General features: G+C 42.1%; 1 protein-coding gene and 1 pseudogene across 2 annotated transcripts in view; both read left to right on the top strand.

The window, feature by feature from the left end:
• Positions 1-202: 202 nt before the first annotated feature.
• Positions 203-26,560, top strand: part of AOAH (acyloxyacyl hydrolase) — a 132,910-nt gene continuing 106,552 nt past the window's right edge. The window contains exons 1-3 of one of the 2 annotated variants that reach the window (XM_019726325.2): positions 203-595; positions 13,861-13,956; positions 22,796-22,862. In XM_019726325.2, the coding sequence (XP_019581884.2) occupies positions 469-595; positions 13,861-13,956; positions 22,796-22,862 (290 nt within the window). In that variant the 5' untranslated portion in view covers positions 203-468. The remainder of the gene's footprint in view (positions 596-13,860; positions 13,957-22,795; positions 22,863-26,560) is intronic. The other variant, XM_074341003.1, reaches the window with a different exon arrangement.
• LOC141573100 (proteasome maturation protein pseudogene) lies at positions 8,486-10,682 on the top strand (annotated as a pseudogene).

Here is a 26,560-nt window from a genome sequence, read left to right as displayed (position 1 = left end):
GTGTGTGTGTGTGTGTGTGTGTTTCAGTTTTAGTTTTAGTTTTGTTTTGTTTTGCAAGACTGAAAGGGGAAGGGCCTCCTAACCAGCAGATCTCAGGCTCCTGAAGTTCACGGCCGCCGCTGGCTTCTGCTGGCAAGCACATCACTGCCGGTTGCCGCCACCACTGCAGCTTGGGGTTTTCCTCTTCCTGCAGCTTTTAGCTCAGAACAACTGCCCAGCAGGGACACCCTGTAGCTCTTCCCAGAACCTCTCTCGGGGTTCTGCAGCAGTGACGAATGCGTCTATGTTTGCGTGTGTCTTTATTTCCGTCGTACTTACTGAAAAGTTTGTCTGCGACCTTCGTGTGTGAGTGTCAGAGGACGGAATAGAAGGGGAGGGACACTGATTGACTTGCCGGCCCCCACTTCAGCCTCGTTTACTCAGCAGCTTCTGTAGCCCGGCTGGTCTCTCCTGGCACAGAGCTCCAGGATGAAGTCCCTCTGGAAAGTCCTTTGGGTGGCTTCTCTCTTCGTTCTTCTGCCCTTTCACACCTCAGCCTCGCCAGCCCACGATGACCGACCTGGCACCAGACACGCCAATGGCCACATCTGTGTAGGTATGTAAATATTTTGCACATTTTTTATGTAACAATATGACCATATACTTTGCTTGCACAGAAAATCAACTGTTTAATGACATCAATAGCTGTAAGGTTCCAAGTGCCAATAACATCACTGACAGAAAAATTTTGAGACTTAGAGTCAGCATTCACATTACAAGCACGTGTGTGTGCGTAGACGTACTCCATACAGTTGCTAGTTTAAATTAGTCACAAAAGACTTCCACCTCATTGGTGATTGGAATTTGTTTTCCCGTTGGGAGGCAACTCTAAAAGTCTGAAATTCTCACCCCTTTTCAGAAGGACAGTAGGCAGCGTCACACCGTGGAAAGAAGATGGACTTTGAACGCAGACAGACACACCTGAGTCTGAATCGCTGTCCCCCCACCCCCACCCCACTGCCTCATCCCTCACTGTCTGTGAAACCTTGTGCAAGTGACTTAACCCTCCCATGACTCTAGGTTCTTACTAATGAAATGGGACTAGTAATACCCACCTCACAGGGGTGCTATGAGAATCAAAGCCATGCATATAAATTTATGGTAGTTGCACACTCTAAGGATTCAACAATCTCAGTTTCCTTCTTTCTCTCAGGGAGTTCAGAGCTGGCAACAATAGGATAGTCACCTGGGAACATTGAACACTGAACGACTCCTTCACTTATCTTTTGAAGTATTTTATTTCCATGTTGTTTATTTTTTTTTCATTATTTTTTTTTTTGTGTGGGTATTTTTGATGAGGAGTAAAAGTAGGGTAAGACCTTTGATATCCATATTGTACCTAGAGCTTCCAGAACAGTGGTAGGCATTTCAATGGTTCAGTCCATGGAGCTAAGGAGATCCTCAGAACTCCTTGACGAGCAGTTATTCAGTGAGCTACTTAGAAAAAGAACCCAAAGTGCAAGTATGGACTCCATAGCTACAAATGGAAACTCTAGATGTGTCTAGACACTTATGAATTCTGACACTTATGAATTATTTCTGGAGACAGTGCAGAAAAATATCTAAATCTGTCCTATTTCCTGAAAATAACATGCCCTCGGGTCATTATATATGTAATGCCAGTCTCCTTCTACACTGAAACCTTCAGACCCAGATTCCCTGCAAACCTATTCCCCACAGGCCTGGAAGCAGAGGTCTGTGGCCCCCTTGGAACCATGCCTGGGCGGTCATTCTCACCCACTATTTGCTGTTGTCAAATAATTATTTACCCCCATTACATTTTCTCAAAACAAAACCCTAAAACCTGTCCAATGGAAATACACTTGATGAAGCCTTAAGTGAAGTAAGTTCTACTTCTAGGATGGTTACAAGTTAAATGTTTAGATTTCGGCAGGTTGCCTGAGACGTTGGGCATCCATCGCTATAAAGCAGACATGAGACACACATTCCCTTCCCTGCCCCATTCCCAACAAGGCAGAGAGAATTCAAAGGAGGCGTTGAGGGGATTCTCTGGTTGTGTATTACTGCATAACAAATTTTATAATAACCATTTTGTTATAGCACAATCTGTGGGTCAAGAATTTTTCAGAGCCTGGCTAGTGATGCCTCTGTTCCACGTAGGATTGACTGAGGTCACTAGACAGTATTCAGATGGCAAACTGATGGGTCTGGAATGATCCAAGACAGCCTCACTCACGTGTCTGGCACATTGTTGAAGGGAGATGATGATAGAAGGTTCGCTCAGCTGGAAATGTCTGTCAGAGCTTTTACACTTGGCCTCTTCAGTGGGGCAGTCTCAGGATGGCAGGACATGGCAGCTCAGGCATTCCAGAGAGAGAGTTCCAAAAGACAGGAACTAGAAACTGCCAGTCTCTCAAGGATTGGGTCTGGAAACTGGCACAGCATCACTTCCTCCGTCTTCTATTGGTCAAAGCAGGCACAGGTCCCTCCATTCAGACTCAAGGGGAGCTGACATTGATGCCTTCTTTTGATGGCGAGTGCAGGGCATCTGTGGCCATCTCGATTGGCCACACAAGTTCACTTTGGTTGCCCATACAAATACTCCAGGGCCCAAGAGCTCAGAGAGTCTGCTGCTGATTAGGTTTGATGATGATTTGGCACCCACTTCCGTGCCAGCTCACAGCTTCTGGCTAACTCTGCCTGTATGACTTATCCCCTGTTGTCATAACAAGAAAGTTGGGTGCAAAAGGAGTTCTCAGTGTCATCAACACTTACTGAGCCTGGCTATGTGCTGAGACAGCTGCTGCGGGCGGTCCGACTTGGGGTCTTATTGTTGGAAGGTGGTTCCTTGGGGAAACAGACTCAGAAATGTGTGTATAGGGGAGTTTACTGAGGACTGCTCTTGAGGAAAACAGGGAATGAAGGCAACAGGAAATTAAGGCAACAGGAAATGAAGGCAACAGGAGTGGGCAGGAGAAGGCAGGCTGTGCTACAGCCATGAAAAAAAGCTTCAGCCAATCCCATGGAAAGCTCTACAGCTGAAATGGCTCCTTAGAGTTGTCCTGAGGTGGGTCCAGGCCTTGGAACCCCCACATTGAACAGTCACTGGGTATAAAGTGAACTCTAGGGGGAGCACCCCCTTTGGTGGAGGCAATGCCTGGAGAGGGACCCAGATGTGAGCCTCAGCAGCAACACATCCTGTGTGCATGTGCCCCATATTGTTTGTCTATTTATTAATGATGACCGCTTGTTTACACCTCTTAGCTATCATGAATTATTCTGCTGTGTTTTACATATTTATGAAGTCCAGTTTATCCATTTTTTTCTTTTGTCTCTTATTATTTTTGTATCATATGTAAATCCTGCATTTTTAAAAATTGTTGCCACTATTGTCTTGCTATTGTCTTATGCCCATTCTCTTATCTTGTTTCTTAGACATTGAGTCACTCACCACCATTTTGGTCAGCAGGGTATAACTCCTAGGATTGCAAGGAACAAGAATAAACTTGAACTAGACTAAGGATAAAAAATAAAAACTAAAAAAAGAAAAGAAAAAAAAGTAAACTTTTTTTATGAGAATCCCAGAAATTAATTTTAGGACCAAAAGGCAGAAAAACACAGTCAAGTCCTAACAAATGAGCCAAGAGCCAAAAAATAATGGCTGCCAGGGACTTAGAGAATTGTCTCTTCTGACTTCCATCTCTGTCCCTACAGACCAGCTGGTTTTACTGCTCTCGGCCCTTTGGCCAACAACTATAGGCTCCCACCATCCAGAGTTTACATGTAATAGTTCACCCCACACAGAGATGGACTCTCCTTCCAATTGCCAATCCAACTTCCCAGGAGAGAGAATCAGGGCTCAGTCTTTAGGCCACTAACTAAGAAGTAGCTGGGAGTGAGGAGACCTCAGAATAGAGATGTGGCTACCAGGGTCATGGGGTGAGGGGACAGCTCTCCAAGAAGGAGGTGAGGAGTGTTATGACTGGAGAGACACCCCAAAAGGGGCCACCGCAGAAGTTACTGAGTGATGGAGTCAACATCCCCGTCACACACAGCCCAGCTCCTGTCCCAAGGGGAGCCTTGCAGTGGGAACAGAGTGTGGGCCTCTAGGACATGGTCTTGAACATCCTTCAATATCAGAACTAAGCTCTGCAAAGCCCCAGGGGCCTCTTTTGCAATTTACTGTAATTTGTTGGCACTGAACTATATACATCCCATGTGATCACTAAGTAAACACAGATTCTATTGTGCTTGAACAGCAGTGGCTCTTTCTGCCACCTTTTAAATGTTACAGAATCAATAATGAGCCATGTTTATTTTTGCAAAACATCATTTTCTTTACATGGATGATTTAGGGAAAAAGTAATTCTTATGTTTCTAAGTCATTGACATTTAAATTAATTCACTGAGCTATGGGTTGTTTTTTTTAAAGCACTATTTAGTGCTCAGGAAGCCTTTCAAAAGATTTGGAAAAAAAACACAACACTTTTCCCCCCCTCATTCCTGTTTGGTTAAATATATAAGATGCCTTCAGAGTCACTGGAAGTAGACTTTTTATTGAAATATGAATTCAAGGAGAGGAATTGTCAACATAAATTTCTCACTGTGAAAGAAGTGTTTCATCAAATATTTTTTACGTGGATGAGAGTAAGTATGAATCACTACAGTATTTAGATTTCTTTGGATACATATAGAAGATTAATGTATTATTTCTATTGTAATATTTATGATCTGCCTAAAATTATACCATTTGCAACTATTTAAATTGATATCCATTAATAATATTTTAACTTCCATTAAAATGTGGCAGGGGTACATAGTTTTTCCAATTTCTTTTAGGGAGTGCAGAGGAAAACGTGTGAAAACCCTTGGTCTACGTTCTAGACCATGGCATGGAGCCTGGGCTCTGACGTCTGACCTGCAAGGCTCTTCACCATCTGCCTCTTCCTACCTCTCTCACTCGTACTTTCCTATGGTTCCTGGGCTCTAGCCTCGGCCAACTCTTCTTTCTCACCTGCAAGTCTTTAAAAAAATGCTACTGATCTCTTCCTAAAGGCCTTGCCTGCCTTTTCCTGTTAAATGGGGTCCTCCTATTCCTCAACACTCAGCTCCTCCAGGAAACTCACTGGTTACCCAAGACAGAATTCGTTTCTTCCTCCTCTGTGCTCTCAAAGCACCGACAGGCCCCTCTACCACTTCCAGGTTGCAATGACTAGACTGTTTTTCCAGCCGCCAGTCTTCCCTGCTGGTCTGTGACTTCCCTTATTCACCTGTGTATCCTCAAGCTTCTAAGCACATAGTAGGTGCTAATAAGAATGTGTTAAATGAATAACAGGATGGAACGGCTACTGGTTTCTTCCCTTCCACTTCTTTGTTTTTCATTTTTTATTATTTCTAAACCAGCCAAGCCGATGGCCCTGCATCTCTCAACACAGTTTGCTAATTTACTCTCACTCCCCTTACTTGGCCTCCGCTCACCCTGGAATGCCCTCCGCCCGGTTCTTACTGGTAATTGCCCAACGCAGTGCCTCTCTCATTGCCCATGTTCTTGGGAGAGTTGGCCGTTTGGAACTCACTGAGCATTTTCTCATAAAAATGATGTTCCAGGTGGTTGTTCGGTGAAGCCACAGAGCCTAATCTTTCCAAATGGAGTGAAAATATCTGCAGTAACAAGAAAAAACTCAACCATTGAAAAGTAAAAACATTGTTGATGTTACAACATGTTTTTTCAAGGATGAGTTTCTGAGTTCCTATTTTTAAAAGAGTTTATGGAGAATATGTGGTTGCCCTAAGGTGGCTTCAGCAGATGGGAGAAAAAGTAGCACTCGTGAAATGCCTGCTCCGTGCCAAAAGAAAGGGTAAAGGTACCACATTGCTACCTGGGCTGTGTGCTACCATCTCTGGCTTAGCGACCAATAACTTAGGGGAACAGTGTTGGCACGAGGATAATTTTAGGTGATGATTTTCCTACCTTTGTGTGGGGACAGAGCCCCAGAAAGCAGTTTCCAGGCTCTCGGCCTCACATAGAAAGGTGCTGGCTCAGGTAGTAAATGGCCATCAACTGTGATTGCATGGCCATCAGCTGTGGCTAGTTGGCTGTCAGCTGTAACGGTGTTAGTGAGCCATTGGCCACTAATATAACTGCTGTGGCTACGCTAGCAGAGAAGAAGGAAGAGAGAGGAAGAATGGGAGCTAGCAAGAAGATGGCGGCTGGGCTGGCAAGCGCGGATGGCGGTTTGCGAACAGTGTGGATCCAGCCTCCAGTGAGAGTATAGTGCTGCCAGAGAGAATATAGTGGTATGACTCCCCTACCTATGGCTCCGTGGGTGTTCCTTTTCGGCCTCACCATATCCTGCGTTCTTATGTGGGGAGTGGGAGCAGAGACCCCACAGGCCGCCCCGCACGACAAATGGCGCAGCGAGCAGGGTCTCCCGCGTGACAAATGGCGCAGCGAGCAGGGTCTCCCGCATGACACTTTGTTTCTTATTTCCTTTTCAGCAACATAAGCAAGGCTTGGGATAATGGTTATTGATTAGAATTACAAAATATAAAACCATATCCTCTGCTCCCACCCAACCAGGGAAATCTGAGGGGAACGAATTTAGGTGCCTGTGGAGAGGCAGTGGGGAGAGTGGTTTGAGGGGACATACTTGACAAACTCACGCTGTTCCAGTTGAGAGGCAGGATCCAGATCCAGGCGTGATATGGCTCCAGAACCTGTGCTACGCCTCCCCAGGGACCAAAGCAGAATCAAAGGAGTCAGCTTTGATTCTCACTTGCCTTCACACGTCTTCTCATCGACTCATTTATAAATCCTACCGGGTCACCCTCCACAGCAGATCCCAAATCTGTCCATTTTCCTCCATCCCCACCGCCACTTATTTCTCTATCCAATCCACCACCATCCCTCTCCAGGACCAAAATCGTCTCTTAATTCATCTCTCTGCTCCCACCTTTGCCCCTAAGATTTTTCCTCCCATGACACGATATTTTAAAGACACAGATCAGATCAAAGCAGCCCCCTCCACAAAGCCACCCATGATTTCCCATTGCTCTCAGGACAAATCCTACCTCTTTTGTCCTCGACAAAGCCCATAGACCTGGCCTCTGTGTATCCCTGAGCCTCATCTCCCACCGTGGGGTTCTGGCTCCAGGTTCATTGCCATCAAGTGGGTACCAGATCTCTGTCCCTGCCAAGCCTTCCCCAGCTCCTCCTCACTCTGCTTCCTCCTTTCCAGTTTATCAGGCACTTTTTTGTGTGTTCCTCTGAGAAGCCGTCTCTATCAGCTTAGTGAAGAAGGTTTATACCACCCTCATCCCATTACCCTGTTACTCATTTCATCCTGTTCCTTTTCCACATAGCACCTAAAATTATTTATAATTGTACATTTGTTTACTCGTTGATGAACACCTTTGCCTACTCTCTAAGAGGGCAGGAACCATACCAGTTTGTTCTTGGCATGTGCTCACAGCCCAGCACAGTACTGGCATCTAGAGGGGACTCGCTCAATACATGCTGTGTTCAGCCCCAGATCCCATGCTTACAAGCTGCATGCTTGGCCAGGCACCCAGCCTCTTACAGCCTCCATTTGCTGGTCTGTAAAATGAGAGCAATAATTTTTACACCGTTGTGAAGTTTGAATGAGATGATAATGTCTGCAAAACACTTTGAAAACTGTTGGGCACACTCCAGCTATGTGATGAATTGCTTAGGCTCCTGCTTAGGGTCAAAAAGGAAATGTAGTCACACGGACCCTGGCTCTTGCAACTGCCAGGTGCTTTCAAGGCTTTTCAATGAAGTGTGGACTTCAGACAAATGGCAGATCTAATGGACTGTTCTCTGCAGTTGGCTGCATTTCCAGCCAGCACAGATAGGATTATAATTAGCGTTTTAAGAGTTCTGTTTCATTTCCAAAGGATTCCGTGCCGTCTATCTGAGGTGTGTGTCCAGAAGCAGATCCTTGTGGCAAGAGTTTTTATTCGGGCCCATTTGCTTCTTTTGCTACAATACCAGGAGTGTCTGTTTCTATTATACTCATTAATTTCAGGTGCCAGGTGAGAAGAGATTTTCCATATGTGAGATTTCCGATGGTGACCACTGAGCAAAAAGCATAGCTCTTACCCACGGTCATCACTTCCTAAATGACAGTAGTTTGGACAAACTCACTGTAGCAGAGCCAAACCCTTTATTAGCAGCCAGAGAATAGTCTGTAATGGGGGAAATTAAATAAATAAATACTATCGGGTCATCCTCCACAATAGACCCCAAATCTGCTCATGGTCTTCTATCCATGCGTCTCTCTAAGGGAAAACATTCTTTAGCTTGTTAAGACAGTGAAGCTTCTTATTAAAAACTACAGCTAAGTCCATTTCTCCATTCTTGCTGCTGAAGGACTCAGTACTGTCAACCCTAAATGAACAATCCACTTGGAAGTGGAGTCGAGCCCACTGGAAATGGGCGGAGATGTACAAGGGAGCAGAACACAAATCAAAGCTGAGCCCAACCTGAGCGCTTCCATAGTTCACACTCCATCACCTGCTTTTGTGCAGGGTCCTTTTGATCCTAATTCTTCACTAGGCAGAGTGATGAGAATGACGACAGCACCAAGATTCACCCAATCTTCAGAGACAGCTGACTCTTTTTTCTTTTTTGCTCCTTTTTATTTTTCGAATGATCTCCAGTTTTAGCCAGCGTTGCTAAGGCGCCAGCAAAGTCAGAAGGGCCCTTGATGGGAGCCCTCTGAGTAAAAGAAAAGCCTACATCCATGAGTACAAAGTTCAGGTTGGTCCTAAACAGTACAACACTCTTTGCAGTCATCCTTCCAAGCCGTGGATGAAAACAAATACATAACACGCGCTGGAGTTGTATTTTCAGGGAAAGGAAATCGTGTGCAAGGTTTGTGCTCACTGGCGCCCCCGAGAATCGAGGCTCCTCGAGGACAATTCCAAGAAGAGTTCCCTGATGCTTTATGTTCATCGTATACTCCTGTTACACTGAACCAGCTGTGGTTTTGCAATTCTTGCACCTCACCAAGTCCGTTACACCATGGATTATAAGAAGTTGTTATTATAGGTCCCAATGAGAAAGAAAATTTGCTCCTAATTAAATTGTGGAAAACGTGGTGACAGATAACCATATTCTTTCAGGTCACCAGTCTTGTTTGTCTCCTGGGAACACCTTTGCTCCCATTTGCTCTGCCAAAGTTACATCTCACCTAACATTTGACTGGTGTTTGGTATTTACCATCCACTTTGTGTAAATTTGTGAACTATATTGTGAGCTCCCTATGAAGAGGGACCATATTCTGTTCATCTGCATCCTTCAAAGCCTAGCACAGTTTCTTGCCTAGGACAAATTCTCAGGAGCTCTAGGTTGAAAGCATGCGTTCTTTGTTAAAGCCAGTCTTGGAAGACTCCTCTGATGTCTGGACAACATATCCGTCTGTGCCTTTTGCCTCAATGAGAGGGAAAAGACACCCACAGGCAGGATTCTCCTAGCAATGCATCAAGCCTTCCATTGTTTTTTTCCCCCGTGCATGTCTCCATAAAGAGGTGGCCCCATTCTCCCTAGGAATAGTGTTTCCCAGGACTGTTATCTATCTCTCACTCATCCATTCAGTGAATGTGTGCTGAGCTCCTGTACCCAGTGTGACGCTAAGCCCTGGAGTGGATGAATAAGTCATTGACTGCGCCCTCCAGGAGGGTGATGTCTGGGGGAAGAGAAGGTCAGAGTAGCATTTAATACCAGTGCTATGTAATGAGCATGAAGCTCTGGGGAACTGGAGAGGGGGAGGCCATGAATTCTGATTGGGGGAAAGGTGAGGTATCACTGGAGTTTGTGGAAGACCATGAATGACCAGGCAAAGGAAGGGAGTGGCAGAAACAGCACACAGTGGACAGGTAGTTCACAGGGCGAGTTGAAAATGAAAGCCAGAGAACTTGGATCTCAGCAAAAGGACAGTATTCCTTTAGCTGAACTTTCAGCAAAAGGACCTTTTGAAAGTGATGATCTTCTTCGAAATGTTTTTTCCTGTGTGAAAAATGAACTTTTGCCCAGTCATCCTCTTGAATTATCAGAAAAAAATTTCCAGCTCAACCAAGATAAAATGAATTTTTCCACACTGAGAAACATGCCGGGTGTGTTTGCTCCACTAAAGCTGCAAACGGAATTCAAGGCAGTGCAGCAAGTTCAGCATCTTCCATTTCTTCCAACTTCAAACCTTTCACTGGATATTTTGAGAGGTAATGATGAGACCGTTGGATTTGGGGATATTCTTAATGACTCGTCACAACGTGAACTAATGGGAGAACCACACTTGATGGTGGAATGTAAACTCGGTTTACTGTCATGGAGTGTGCTGTCCATGAAAACAGAAGGGCTACATTTTGTTTATAGCCCTCTTTTTACTGCAATTTTATGTACACAACATTAGAAGTACTGACACATGAGAAATGTTGCCTAAATAATATCTGATCCTTTGAAATCATTTGGTCTTGGTTTATAGCCATGAGACAGTTGAAAACACTAGAGATGATTTTAAAACTCCGGATTTATATTAAAACAATAGCCTATGTCTTTAAGAAATCATTGTGAGTGAATATTATAAAACTATCCTCAGATTCCAGTTCAAAATTTTCTGGATAGTTCATAAATTTAATTTTGAATATAAAAATTATCAGTATTTGAGTCTCCAGTCTTCACAGTAAAAAAAAAACACACACACACACAGTGAAAATCAGAGCCTTTGTGGTTGGGTGGGGGGCTGGGTGGGCTCAAATGAGTTCACCACAGAGTATGGGACTCTTCTGAGTGGAGTAATGTTTGCTTATTGCTGGTCTCTCCAATATTTGTTGTCTCAAAGATTGGTCACTTAGGGGAAGCTGAGGCATCACAACAATCCACAATTACCCTTGTGTGCTGCTTCGTCATTTTATGTGAACAAGAAAATGCCATCAAGTCTATATTCACACCAAGACGCTCCCTGACCTTATTCATGTGAAAAATATTTATCTCGCCTCAGAACATGTCCAGAACTATTCAGGGTGCACCCTGAATGCTCCTATTCTACCTCAGTCACTTAAATCACCCAGAGCATTTGTCATTTGCTTCTTTCCTTTGAAGGTGCATGTTGAAAAATGTTCTGATAATTGAAAACTGCATTCAGCCAGGTCTGAAGGAATGTTTTTTCCACCATTTTTAAGAAGGTGTGTAAAATCAGAAAAGCCACAGGCTAGGTTTCAGGCACAAGTCACAGTGGACTCCGCTCACTTGGTGTCTGCGCCAGGTCTGAACGTTTATGTTCAAATCCCCACACCTCCCAGGGCTTCAAGTCCACTCCGGGGGGGTCTAATGCTTGCAACTCATCGATAAGACGCCATATAAAGTGCTCGCTGTGCAAGAGCTCAACCCAGCCCCCACCGCGTTCCTCTTTGACCCTGAGCAGCATGGGGACTATTTGCTACAGCATCTGTGATTTGGCTCAAGAGAGGGCACTAGTTGTCTCACACCAGAATGAGAAGGGGAGCCACGTCCTGTAACGAGACTGAAACAAAGAGTAAGCACTGTTGTCAGTGACAGGGCTGAGCCAGGACACGACAGCAGGTGCACCCAGTAGCCCTCTCCTGGGGGGCCCGCCAGCAACCGAAAACCAAAATGTCACTCAGATGGCTCTCCAGGCAGCGCGCCTCAAGTTGGCAAACACCTCTTGTCCCTACTCCAAACCGTGTGCCAGGCTCTCTAATTTAGAGGTAGTAAGACCCCATTCCTGCCCTCAAGGAATTTATGGTGTAACTCTAAACTCTTAAAAATGAAGTTCCAGAAGGGTAGGTGACATATTCAAAGTCATACCATTATGAGGGACTGAGCCAGTACTGGAACCCAAGTTTGTTTTCTTGTGTTTTTATTTCAAAGCCTCCCCCTTTTCAACTATACCGCATTGCATCCTATCACACCGCAATATAATTATTTATAATTTTTTTTCAATTGCATTTAACGTTTATTTAACTCCACTTAACAGCTGATTAGCAAAGACATAAATCAGGCTGCAAAAGTATATTATAAATGTTGAAAATATTCACATGTATTAAATATATTTTATGTATTTAAAATAAAAGTGAAATTGGTTTATCACTGGCTGATTGAGTAATGTTTATCTTTTTTACGTCGTTCTATATATTTTTAGATTTTCTAAAATGAGATTGAATTGCATCTGTTTTTAAAAACTTATTTTAAAGTAAAACTAAAATAAACTCAAAATATACGAAAATGCTTTTTAGTCCATAAAATACTAATAAGTATCAGCCACTAAATTTATTGCAAGGCAATAAAACCCTCAATGCATGGATTAGGTTAAAAGCACATCTAATTGACCATGATACTTGAATTTGATAAATGCTGCAAGTAGTTGCTGTAAGAACAGTAAGGCTGTGGTTATCAACATCGTACTATCTGGAATTTGGTAAGCCCAGCTTTGCCCAGCTTTCTCTGAGGGTACAGAACAATGCAGGCCAAACCCTGGTCAGAAGTCACTGTGTCTAGGAAGGAGGATGTCTCTCATTCTTTGTTGGCAAGCCCTCACTTTACAGAAGGTGTAATTCCTTTCTGCCTAGCAATGCCCAGCTGTACTATTCACATCTGTTATCCGCCACCTTCCCTCAAGGAGTCCTGGTGGAAATTGGGTTTTAATGACAACTTGCATGTGAATTTGGGTCCCCAGCTCCTTGAGCAGATGGGTAATAGTGAGCTTACTGCTGAGCTAGGCACCCTGGAACTTCATTTTGGATGTAAACCTTCTTTTCCCTCCTTGGAAACCAGCTTCTGCTAATAAGCACCATTCCTCTTATCTCATTGAGGCCTAATAATCTCCTCTCACAGACTTACTGATCTTTGACCAACCAACCCCCTGTGTATAAAAGAAAGAGTCCCCTGCCTTTGGGAAAAAAGGAGGTTTGGACTTCCCTAGCAGTTCAGGACATCAAGGCCGGTGATAGAACCTTCTAGGAGTGTCAGCCTAGCAATTCTGGGCCTTTACACTTACATATCAAGGTAGCAGAAGGATGTATTTCTAACTTAATCGAATGTTCCTTCTAGACACTCATTATATTGGCACGTGCTTCCAAGCAGGGTGCTTTTTAGCTGGGAGGTAAAATAGTATTTTACAACAGTGTTATGATTTCCAAGGTACATTCGGTTTCACTGTTATCTCATTTCATCATCACAGCAGCCCTATGGGGCACATATTATTTACCTGCTTTGCAGTGAGGAAACCAAAGCTTAGAAAGGCTGGGTGGTGAGTCCAAGATTGAAAGGCAGGGCTCAATCCCAGGTCTCACTCCAGATCCTGGGCAATTTCCACTGCTTTTCTAAAGTTTAAAATAAGATCCATGATCACAGGCTGAGAACGTGTCAGATGGGAGTGGTCCTATCCCTCATGAAGACGTCCCCTGCAGAAGGGAAGGGAAGGGGGAAGGAAAGAAACCAGCGTCTATGGAGCTTCTATTCTGTGCAGGCTATTTTCCTTGCACTATCTCTTTTAAATGACATCTCTTTCTCCCAGGTGATTGAAAAGAAACAGAAAAAAGCAAGACTCATTTACTTCCCCAAAGTCACACAGCTTACAAGTGGCAAAACTGGGCTGACAACCGGTCTTTCGTGGGCTTCTTACCACACTTCACATTTCACTACAACTCACAGTGGATTTATGCACATGGGAGGTTTTAAAAGGCAAATGGCAAACAAAAGTTCTCTGACTTGGAAGAGTATGGTGTTCTTAAGGACACACACATACCCCTTTTCTCCCCGCTGAGTTCCCAGCAGTTTTCTGTGTGACCCTGCTGACATGCTCGTCTGCCCTCTTGCAGGGTGTGTGGTGGTGGTGTCTGTGATTGAACAGCTTGCACAAGTTCACAACGCTACGGCCCAGGCTGCGATGGAGAGACTGTGCAGCTACCTGCCTGGTAAGTACAGAAAGGGTCCTGTGGCGGTGGGCCCCCTTTCTTTTCTCACTCATGGGTCACCACTCCTCGGTCACCATGAATGAGTTTAGACCCCACACATGCTTTTGGAGGAGAATCCAATTGTGCTCTTTCTGTAAATTGATATTCTTATGGAGCTGGTAGAAATTAAAAGAAACACACAAGAAAACCACTCATTTTCCATTATGGCAGAAAAATGGTGGCCAGTCATGGTCATTGTGGTCAAAATAATGAACAATTTTCAATGTTGCATATTAATTTGACCACATTCACATACCCAGAAACACGCACAGTTCTACCAACACAGAGCTTTAGGCCGAGAAGACAACTGATCTCAAAGCCACCAATGGGAAAATAATCTGAGAACATTCCATTGAGTTCAACTTTTTCTCAGTAAAATCCCTTATCCACCCTGCAGAAGATGGAGCTGATTGATGGTTCAAACAAGTCATATACAGAGGGTGCCAAAAATATGTATACACATTTCAAGAAAGGAAAGAACGGTATTAAAATTGTAATCCTAAAAAAAAAAAAAAAAAAAAAAAAAATTGTAATCCTCAATATATACCGATAACAAAAGATGAATACAAGTCATGTGTATACATTTTTTTGGCGGCCCCGGTATTTGTTTTTAATCTCAGCAGAAAGAAAATACTCTTTTTTCACTTATAGATACTATTAGGTGAACAGTCACAATGAATAACCTTCTTTGAGAGTCAAATTTTCATTCACTTAATGTTAAGGAGCTAATTCATCAAGGATGTCCACGTTATTTTTTCTAAGTAAAGTTGTTAGACTAATGGTGATTGTATCTTTGATTTATAGAGCACACAGAGCCAATAGCAGCAAAGCATTTTCAGAGAATTTTTTGCATGCTGTCACAATAGGCGTTGACAAGCTAAATTTTTAAAATTCAAAAGTTGAGACTGGGAGAGGATAATACACGAACACATGTGTTTACAATATTCCAGATTGACCATTGCTAAGATTTTGACATATTTACATCAAATCTTTCTTTTGTGGAACTAGGATGTGGCAGATAGACTTGAAACACCCCTTGGTCTCCCCCACCCCATGTCTATTCTCCTACTTTCCTAGAGGGAACCAGTCACATGAACTAATGGGTAGCCTTCCTTTCAAACCTTATACTTTCACATTCACTTGTGTGAACCCATAACCAATGGATAGTATTGTCCTGTGGGTGATTTTTTTAAACCTTTTCTGGTAAAACAAGTGTAGAAAATCACACAAAATAAATATATAGTTTTAATGCCCTTGTAAACATAGCTTAGGTCAAGATCGTCACTCTAGGAGCTCCATTCACGTGCATCACCTCATCACGAATCCCTTCTTCCCCCTAAAAGAACAATGTCCTGAATTTTACTGTAATAATTACCTTGTATTGCTTTATAATATTATCACCCAAGTGGGTATTCCCAGACACCATAGTGTTGCCCAGTTTTAAAAATTTTGATGTGTCTTTTAAGTCTATTTGAATCTGCAAGTTTCCTTTCCATCTCTTCCTTTTCCTTGCAATTTAACTGTGGAATTTGCCCTGTAGGGTTTCCCATAATCTGGATTTTGCTGATTGCATCCCTGTATGATTGAATACGTTTCTCTGTGCTCTGTATTTCCTGAAAATTGGCAGCTGGATCCAGAGTCTTGATCAGACTCCAGTTTCATTTCTTTGGCAAGACTATGCGTGCTGGTGTTTTCATTCATCAGGAGGCCATCTTAAGTGTTTTTTTTCTTATTTCTCTCGTGATGTTAGCAGCCATTGATGTTCAATGACCAGACCCATGAGTTCATAGAAGGGTTGCAAAATGGTGCTACTTTAATCTGACATTTATATTTCATTTAGTAATTGAAATATGTTAGAGACAATTTTCCTCCTCATCATCATATTTTAAAGATATTTTTTCCCACAGTTCCTAACGGCACTGTTCATATTAGGAAAAGCAGAACAAATGTTTGATTCTTTTGCTTTATTTGCCAGTTTTCAAATAATTCATTGCCGTTCTAGGATCATCACAGAGTAGACAATTCATTTTCTTTAAGCACCATTATGAACTGATGAATTTATACATAGTTGATGAATTTCAGTCTATTTCAATTATTATCCTTTTGAGGCTCAAATTGTCCCAAATTTGACCAGAGGGAACCTCTTCAAGTTGGCTCCTGAGCCCTTTGACATGAGCCTAGGTAACTTCTAACAGCTTCCGCCCTAACTGACATGACAAGGTGTGCCAGCCATGACTTGTACATTTCCAGCCCCAGACCTGCAATCAGCCATTTCCCTTAGAAGCCCTGGTTTCTTTTAATGGGAAGTAGTACTTTCAAACCACAATCTGGGTGCGTAGAAATGCTCATTGCTACTGAGTAGGTCATTCTTTCTAGGCCTCTTCAGTAGACAGTGATAGAAATTACATATACATACATTTCCATATATTTTAAGATAACATATCTAATGAGTTCACACTGACACCAGATTTAAATTCCAGACTACAGGATTCTTTTTTCTTACTCTCTTCCCTACATACTTGTATCTGCTCCTGTCCACACTCTAAATCCTCATTCTCAAGGACAAAGGGATGGATAGAATTAAAATAGCCCATCATTACTCATTTCTCTATCCCTCATTATACCCAGGACTGTCTGAGAATATCAATTCTAATACTACGACCGTTAATGTATTTCATAATCACTGAGAGCAGTTAAAATTGTTTTTTGCCTATACTTCTCCCATTTCTCTTTCATCGTCGTACTATATTATCTGAGCACACAGCCATTACACACAATGCCCGTTCGCTTTTCACTCTCATTTTGTCTTAGTTCCATCAGCCACTCTGATTGATGTTCACCATCAGCCCTTGTGAGGATGTCTGTCTAGCTGAGTTATCTAGAGCTCATTCCTCAGGAAGGGCTCATGGGAAATTCTCCCTGAATTTCTTGCATGTTGATTAACAGGCTGTCTGTGTCCTTTATACTTGCAAGTCAATGTTTTTCTGGATATAAAATTCATTGCCAGACAATGTCTTTCCCTAAGTGTCTTAAATACGTTGTGAAAAAGCCTGATGATAATCAAATTTTCTTTTTCTTATAAGTCACTTGCTATTTTTGCCTAGAAGTTCAAAGGAATTTTTTTCTTTCTTCTATAAAATTTAGTTATCTAACTAGAATATGTCTTGGTGTCAGTTATATATATACATTGACGTTCTGGGGCACGCAGTGTGCTCTGTCCATAGCTGCTGTCAAATAAATACATTTCTTGTAAGTTTCTTGTATTTATTCACTGTCCTGAAGCTGGCTTTTTTCTTCGGGGATTTCTATTATTCATATTTTGAATTTCTTTGACTAGCTTTAGTATTTTGCTTACCTCTTGAATACTTTTTATCTCTTCATTTATTTTTTATCTTAAACTGTTTCCTCCCTTTCACCTTCTATTTACCTTAAGACATGTGCTATTGTATTCTCTTCTTGTTTTCATTCTAGTTTAGACTTCACGTCTTTTATAGTCTTGTGTTCTTCCTGACTTCTTTATTGCATGTTTGGGTTTTTCTAATTCTGAGTTCTGTTGTTCTTTTGTGTCTTCTATCATTTTATTAATGCTTCTTGGCTCATTTTGAAATACAATGTTATGTTTTCATCCTTTTTTTTGGCAAGACTTTCTGGCATGCTTTTGCTATCTGTAGGGATATGATTCTGTTCCTTCTTTTTTTTTTCCGATAATAACTTCATATGGGAGTTGACCTAGATACATTTTTGTTGCTCATTTTTATATGAAATTAGCTTTCCAAAACTCTTCGAAAAAGAAGTGGTTCGGGGTAGCTTTTCTAAATGCACAGAGCTCCTGCTTCCGTTGTTTTAGTGTAGTGTCAAAAAAAAGTAGCAGCTTGCTTTCTGAGATTTTCTGACTTGGTTCCCCTGCCCACCTTCATCTGGTTTTTTCTCTTTACATTGCTTCTTACCAGCTCAGTTTTGGCTCCAAACCCAGCAGCCTCTCCTCACTGTAGACTCTGCCCTGGAAAGGAGCTCTGGTGGGTCAGTTTCTAGAACACGTAGGTGCCAGGCCACTTGAGTTCCTTAGCTTTCTAACCTGGAGCCCTTGGCACTCTCCTGCTACTGAAGCTGGCAAAACCTTTCCCGGGTCCAGGTGCTGTTCTTCGATTGGCCCACCTTGCATTCTAGTCAATATTTGTGGGTTATTTGGGGATTCTCCTATTCTCGGGTCTACCTGACCCCCCACCCCAAATTCCTTCCCTCCTCTTTCTTCCACAGATATTGATAACCCGCAAGGCGTGGCTGTGCATGGTTTTATCTTTTGGGGTTCTTGGAGATACCTAGTTTTGTTGTAACTATGATCTATGGTTTTGTGGAGGGGGGTTAACTAGAAGCTCTCTCTCTCTCGCTATATATATATATATATATATATATATATATCAGGGTTGCCCCCAAATTTACACATTTTAAAAGATGTTTTCTATGTGTTACTTTTTGAAGTTGAATTGAATTACTGAATTATGGTAGCAATCTGTAGTATGATGTTCGCTCAAAAGATGGTGTTAATCCAATGAATGCTAACATCATTCATTGTGTTATAATTTTAATACAGCTTTTTCCTTTCTTAAAATGTGTATCATTTTTTGAATATATATATATATGATTCAAAGAAATTCCAAAACTCTGCTGCCTCTACCATAATCTTTCCAGAATCCGCCCTTGTGGGAGCTTTAATTTTACATCAATGTCAACTATATGTATTGCTCTGCAACTTCTGTTTTTCACTCAACATGACGTTTTTGAGATCTATGCACAGTAAGACATATAGACCTAGGTCAAGTCTTTTAATTACTCCATAGATCTTCACCATATAAATAGCCTATATTTTACTTATCCCTCCCCCTATTATTGGACATTCACAATCTATTATAAACCTTATTTTTATATTTTCCCATCTCTGAATTAAAGGAAAAAAGGAGAAATATTATTACTATTTTACAAAAGGAAAAATGAAGAACAGTTATAATTATCAAGACTTGTTTGATTGGCTGTCACTTCTGTGTGATACAACACACTGACATACATCACCATTTGTACTTTGAGTTTGATTTTCTCTTTTTAAGCAGAACTGTTTTGTCCAAAGATGAAAGGCTGAGTAAAAACCCTCTCTTCTAGATTATCCCCTCCTAATGCAATAGCAAAACGTAAAACAACCCGAACCAAGTTCGATTATTGGTATTCAAGGTATTCATCGTGGCTCCTTCTCACCCATAACAGAAAATTTCAGAGTCTCCTGAGGTAAAACGAGGGGCTGAAAGTCAACTTCTGGTAAAACAGAAGTTGGCACTTCACCAAAGGAAGCAAAATAAGTATTCCAGTCTTCAGTGGTAGGTTACCTTTCAAATTGTGCAGAATTTCAAAGGGTTCAGAAGGCTGTTTGGGGTTATCTGTATTGTATTCATTACTGTTTTGCGTTTGTGTGGAAATAAGATCCTCAGTTCAGGTGAAAGCTTCTTTCACTTGACAGACATGAGCATAAGGTAGGCATGACTGTTTCCATTTTATGGATGTGGGAAACAGTGCACAAAATGGTCGGTGAATTGTGTGGGGAGACGAAGACAATCAGTCTCTTATCCAAGGACTTTCTAGAAAGTAGAATAAACCTGGACCATAGTGCTTTCCTGACCCTGTATTGCCTTCTGTCTGGTGAGCTAGGAGAATGGGGGACAGAGGAAGGGAAAGTAAGCACATCAACACCCAAATAAGTACAGAAAACATCATCTTAGCAGAGAAACCACGTATGCAACATTCTTGAGACTCTTCACTCAGTAAATCATATTGGCTTTTCCTGGGCCTGGGAAGACAATTTTCTTTCCAATTGTGAAAGCATTTTCAACCTTCAGTTTCACCCACTGCTTTTGCCTCAGGCTGTCAGTAAACACCTTGGAAGAATCTCAGAATTGTTAATGGAAAAATGATTACTGGAATCATTCTCATTAGGGGTCAGCAGACTCATAGGCGCTGAGAATCTTGCTGGAACTTCTCTTTCTTGGGCCACCTATGCAGAAATCTTATCTCTGTGGAATACGGTAGTTAAACCCTCATGCAGACTTAAAATGAGGAAGGCAACTTTCCTCCCATTCTATAGGTCCTGAAAATCCACTTGCTGCCTAGAATATAAAACCTCAAAAGTAGCTTTGTGGTTAATTCAACTGACTGTGCTTCAAATTTCTCATTGCTAGTTAGTGTATAACAATACCTTACACACCTGAGGTAGATGAGGCATCAAATAAAATGTCCCAAGTACCTTGAAATGCATACTACAAGTAACATGGGCTTTTGGAGTAAAATGTTTTAAGCTCTTATTGAACCACAGATATAGTTATCAGTGATCTCGGACAAGCCTTAAGCTCCCTAAACCTCCTTTGGTGCATCATGCTCCAAAGTTCCAAGACGGGGAGGAGAAGGGCACTGAGTCCTACTCCACTTTTCAGATGAGGAAATGGAAAACCAGCGACCTAAGGGCAGAAGCCAGTGAGCTGATGCTGAAATTCAGGTCTCTGAGTCCTATCACCTCAGAGCTTCTTGACCTTCTCCGCTGCAGTGGGGTGCCCAGGGAAAAGAAGATATATCATTTTTAAACTGTTATATTGTGATATAATTCACATAGCATGAAATTCACCCATTTAAAGCCTAGAATTCAAGGGCTTTTAGGGTATTTAGAGTTGTCCATCCATCACCACAGTAAGTTTAGAATATTTCACTCTTCCAAAAAGGAACCCAGCTCTCCTTATCTGTCACCCCCCAAACATTCATCCTCCCCGCCCTAAGCGACCACTAATCCACGGTCTCTATGAATTTGCCTATTCTGGGCATTTCATGTAAATGGAATTACACCATACGTGGTCTTTGGTACTGTTTCTTTCACTTAGCATAACGCTTTTAATGTCCATCCTAGTTGTAGCATGTATCAGAACATCACTGCTCTTTTTACTGAATAATATCCCACTGTACGGATAGAGTCCATTTTGTTCCTCCATTCATTAGTTAATGGATATTTGAGTTGACTTTTTTCCACTTCTTGGCTATTTCACATAATGCTGCTATGACCATGCATGTACAAGCTTTTATGTGGATATGTTTTTTATTCTCTTGAGTATAGACCTAGCAGTGGAATTGCTGGATCATATAGTACCTCTGTGTTTAACCATTTGAGGAACTGTCAGACTGTTTACCAAAATGGCTGCACCATTTTGTACTCCCATCAGCAGTGTAGGAGGGTTCTAATTTCTCCACCTCCTCATCAATATCTGTTATGATCTGTCACTTTCACTACAGCATATCATAGAGAGTGGGAAGTGGTATCTCATTGTGGTTCTGATTTGCGTTTTCTTAATAGCTAATGATATTGAGCATCCTTCTGTGTGCTTATTGGCCATTTGTGTGCCTTCTTTGGAGACTATCTATTCAGATGCTTTCTTTAAATGTTTGGTACATTTCCCCAGTGAAGACATCTGGTCCTGAGCTTTTCTTTATGGGAAGTTTCTAATTTCTAATTCAATCTTTCGTTATATGTCTATTCGTATTGTCGATTTATTGAGTCAATTTTGGCAGTTTGTCTTTCTAGGAATTCATCCATTTCATCTAAATTATCTAATTTGCTGCCATGCAGATATGCAGAGTACTCCCTCAGACTTTTTTGTTTTCTGAATTTCTGTAATGTCAAAAGTAACGTGGGGGATATAATTTTAAGTTCCTACTTCAAAAGTACAATATGTTTGAGGTCTCATACCTTATTGTAAGACTAAGTCCTATGAATATATCTATTTAAATATAAAAGTAATATTTACATTCTTTACCACTGAGTAAAAATGAAGAACCAGACGAGTTCCCAATATTTATCATGTTGTTTCACTATCATAACCTCCAAGCAAGGGCAGCCCAGTTTGAGCAAAACATGACAAGATAAATTCCCCCAGCGGAGGCTTTCCCCTCCCTACCCAGTACAGCCCCCATCCCTAACTTTGCTAAGGTCCCACGTGGAATTACCAGGATTCCACAGTAGACCCACCAACTGGAGAAACCGGACTGAGAGTTAACAGATTTCACTGTGCAAACAGATCAATCCACAAAGCATTCCTGTACTCTCACAGTGAGAAAGGGGGTGGAGGAAGGAGACTGCATTGTTGTTGGGTGTGTGTGTGTGTGCTGTATGTGTGTGTGTTTGTGGTGTGCGTGGTATGTGTGTGTTTGTGGTGAGTGTGTGTGGTGTGTGTGTGTGTGTGTGTGTGTGTGTGTTCTCTGTTGTAGATGACAGTGAATGCAGCAACACCTGTGACAGTCTCCTTTTATTCTGGAATATCAATAGCAAAAACTAAATAGCTAAAGTGAAGTCTTTTTTTTTTTGACCTCCAAATAACACCAGAGAAGAATATTTTTAACAAAGCTGTATTTCAGGTTATTTACTTTAAAGTGATTCCTGTTTCTTTCAACTTCAACAAATAATATTACCAACATTCAGATGTTCGCTGCTTTGAAAAATAAAATAGAATCCCAGAATTTAACTGTATTTTTAAAATAAATTCGTGATCTTTAGCATGCACAGTAAACAAAGTGAAATTTGCCCAAAACTGAGATAGAAATTATAGTTTAATGGTTACATTAACTGTAACGTTTTTCCCAAACCCTTAAAATTAATGACTTGAATTAATGATAAATTAATCACTCAGCTTTGGTTTCTGGTAAAGATGATCATTATTAACTCATGTGTTAAATTCATCATCATAAAAAATATTCTATTTCCCCTCTTTATTTGTCTTAGAAAAACTGTTCTTAAAGGGCACCTGCTACTTAGTGGTTCGCACGTTTGGACCAGACGTCATGAAACTGTGAGTACCCTGGCACTGCACTCTGATTCGTTTGGGGGATGCGGGAAGAAACTGAAGAACGGAGGCTGCTGGCTGTTTGCAGCCAATGTACTTACTAAACAAGTGCTTGAGCTGAATTCCAGTTCTTGTTACCGTGTTTCCCCGAAAATAAGACCTACCCCAAAACTAAGCCCCAGTTAAGATTGTCAGCCAGACGGACGCATTTAGTACGTTATGACGATGTTCCAGAAGAAGATGACATGACTGTTATTTGAATAAATGTAGATTGTTGTACATGAAAAATATAAGACATCCCCTAAAAATAAGCCCTAGTGGAGCAAAAATTAATATAAGACCCGGTCTTATTTTCGGAGAAACACGGTAATAGCAGAAAGTTCAAACGTGACTCGGATCCTGTACCACTGTGGGCAAAGTCTCCCCTTGAACCACAGAGGTGGTGAAACTGGCTCGATTTCTTTCCAAGAGCCTTTCAGAAGGAATTCACTGTCGCGTCCCACAAGACGAGGGTTGTGGGGAGCGAGGAGGGCAACGCAGGGTTAAGAAATTCAGGTAAAACTAAATCACGAGGTTGTCACCTTGAGGGCCTATATCCCCCCAGAACTGCATCTGATTGATTAAAACAAGCTATAAGAGGATCACACCACAAGAGGAGAAATTTCTATCAGCCAACAACTAATATGGATACTGGAAAATAGTGACAGAATCACGAAGGGGTATCATTTATTACATCTGTCTTCTTCAAAGTGGTCCATTCCATACTACTGAGAATGAACCATGCCATGACTTTGAATGGTCTCCAAGAAAAAACAATCCCCCCACTCATGGAGTGGCCCGCTTTTGGTGGCTGGCTGGACCCATTCTTTCTTAATGCCCTTTGTCCCCTTGTAGTTATGTGAGGTGGGGACTGCCTCATACATTTCCCGTCTGCAGCACCTAGTGCAGTGTCTGTCTGTCCTCTCTCTAGTCCTTTTGCTTAACCTACTCTAGCGCTCACCACTCTCCTGCCAGCTACAGCGGAGCACTGGGTTTCCAGATGAACCCAGGCCATTTCCCTTCTACTCCCAGCATGCTTGGTGGCCAATCTCTGACACCCCCTCTTGGATATCTGGGTGCACTGGCCTCTTTGGCTTCTGTGACTGTTTTCCACTTACCTCTCTAGGCCCAGAGAACTCTCTCTGGCCAACCTGACATTTCCCCCAGAGCATCTGACTCATAGTAGGTATATAAACAGATTCCTAGAGTGGGGGGATTGTTTTTTCTTGGAGACCATTCAAAGTCATGGCATGGTTCATTCTCAGTAGTATGGAATGGACCACTTTGAAGAAGACAGATGTAATAAATGATACCCCTTCGTGGTTCTGTCACTATTTTCCAGTACCCATATTAGTTGTTGGCTGATAGAAATTTCTCCTCTTATGGTGTGATCCTCTTATAGCTTGTTTTAATCAATCAGATGCAGTTCTGGGGTGATATAGGCCCTCAAGGTGACAACCTCGTGATTTAGTTTTACCTGAATTTCAGGCTTCTCATATGAAATGTGTTTCCTAACCCAGAGGGCATCATCCCTTCTCCTTATTTCACACCGGTCAATTCTTAATGATTCGTGGACTAATTATTCAGCAATGACACTTCTTACCCACAGACAAGCCACAGGATGTTGTTAGGAAGTGGGACACCTGAGTACTCAGGTGCATCCCCCCAAGAACCTCGGTCATGCTAGGAGGGGTGACTGCCAAGAGCAGCCAATCGTAGCCAGTGACCACCTGCCAGGTCCTCTAACGCCCGGCCTTGACATCCATTGTGACATGGATTGCCATAGCACGCCTGATTCTGGTCTTCTGTCCATCTTACTTCGCTTCCTGGTACCGATTTCTGCTTCCCTCTACATCATAAGTTTTTGTATTCCAAACCTAGGAGTCTTCAGAGATCAGGAGAGGCCTAAACTACTAACATTTTTATAAGAAAAATACAAAAGAGGGTTTCTAACGATTACGATGTGCCTTAAATGTAATTAAGGGTTTTTTTTCAGACACCAAAAAAATACCGAGCAATATAACTGTGCCATTCACAAGATAATTGCAAGATTTATAGAAATGTTTAAATTCATAGCATACTATAAGGAGTAGGGTCCAGAAATGGAATGAAAATAGTAGTTGTAAAAGGAAGAAGTGTTTCACTGCTCTGAGTGTATCGCTGTGACTATATATATAATGTATAAAACCTCCTTTGAAAGTGATGTGAAAGGTCTAAATTTCATAGCTTTCATGTGTGAAAGGGCCTGTCCTCAGCTCCCTGCCATCGGCTGTTACTCTGCCCATCTGCTAACTTAACCCTGACCTTGTCCCTTTTTCTGTTTTATGATGATGACCATCACCATCACTGACTTCATTCTACCATGTGATGAAGTCTGCCCCTCCCCATATGCCTCACTCCTGCTCTCCTGTTCCTATAAAGGTAGTGAAAGGAAGGACAGTAAGTTAAAATATGACCATTTTGGTCTTATTTGCCGCTCTGGGAAAAAGAAAACAAAGCTGGGTGGAAATGGTTATTATGAGTTTGGAGATCTCCTAAGGATTTCACAAAGAGTGTGTCGGCTAGGTCTTCTGTCCCGAGGTTGGTGGAAAACGCACGTGCTATTTGTCACTTCTTTGCATCTTATTCATTCCAATGGTCTCACACGTGCCTGGACTTACGAAGCTCAGCATTTTCTATTCTTGTCTGAAGGAGTACCTCTCACTTTCACTCTTTTGCTGACGCAGGACCCTGGGAGGGACACCATGTACCCAGTTCCCTTCGCCTATTCTTCAGTTCAGAGAAATCCAGCCTCACTCTAGGACCCAGGGATCCCCATTTCCACTCCCCTATTCAAATGCACGGACTTGAAAGTGTGCTCTCTTTGTGTGAGAAAGAGAATGGGTCTTGGATACCATATAATGAATTGGCTCTGGTGGTCCTGGATCGCCACAGATGGTTTGTTAACCATAGAGGGGGAAATTAAGAAAGATAAAGCCGTGCCCTATTGAGCACCCTCCTGAGTCCACTAAATCCCAGAACCCCATAAAGATAGCAGTCATCATTTAAATAAATGGACCATTAAATTGAGAACAGATGTGTCAAAACAGCCACGTTCTCCTGATTTAGTGACCCTTGGTAGACAGTTCGGTAATGGACTCTCTATCTGTCACAAACAGCTTGTCCCACAGCTTAGAAGACGTGGCCTCTTTTTATGATTTCACTTACTTCCTCTCCGCTACCCATGAAAGACCCAGGGGCCACGCAGATGGCTCTGGTGATGAACTCTCTTTTTCCCTCTTAACTCAGATGCTCACAAAAGGTTGGGAAGCCATCTTGCCAGTCACATTGTTAGTCTCATTCAGCTGGAATGAAATTTGGGAGCCTGTGGTCCCAGCTTATGTTTTCACACAGTAGTGACCATCCAAATGCTTGAAAGTCTCTGAAGTGGCACTTCTTTTTCTGATGGGCTTTGATAAGATACGTGTTCATTAATATGGGGCAGTTCTTTCTACAGAAAGTTTTATGATATAAACTCTCAGGTTCCTTCCCAGCATTTGTTGATTGGTAGTCCACACGTAAGATTATTAGAGGGTTTAAATGCTATTCTCATGTTCAGGAACCATTAAAACTGCTGCTTACATGCTAAGTGAAAGCTGGGTGCTGTTTTGTTTTGTTTGCGTCTT

This window comes from Rhinolophus sinicus, linkage group LG09 (assembly GCF_036562045.2).
Source record: "Rhinolophus sinicus isolate RSC01 linkage group LG09, ASM3656204v1, whole genome shotgun sequence".
NCBI lineage: Eukaryota > Metazoa > Chordata > Mammalia > Chiroptera > Rhinolophidae > Rhinolophus > Rhinolophus sinicus.
The sequence above is the reverse complement of the archived record's forward strand: the minus strand, read 5'-3'. Positions and strand labels throughout refer to the sequence as shown.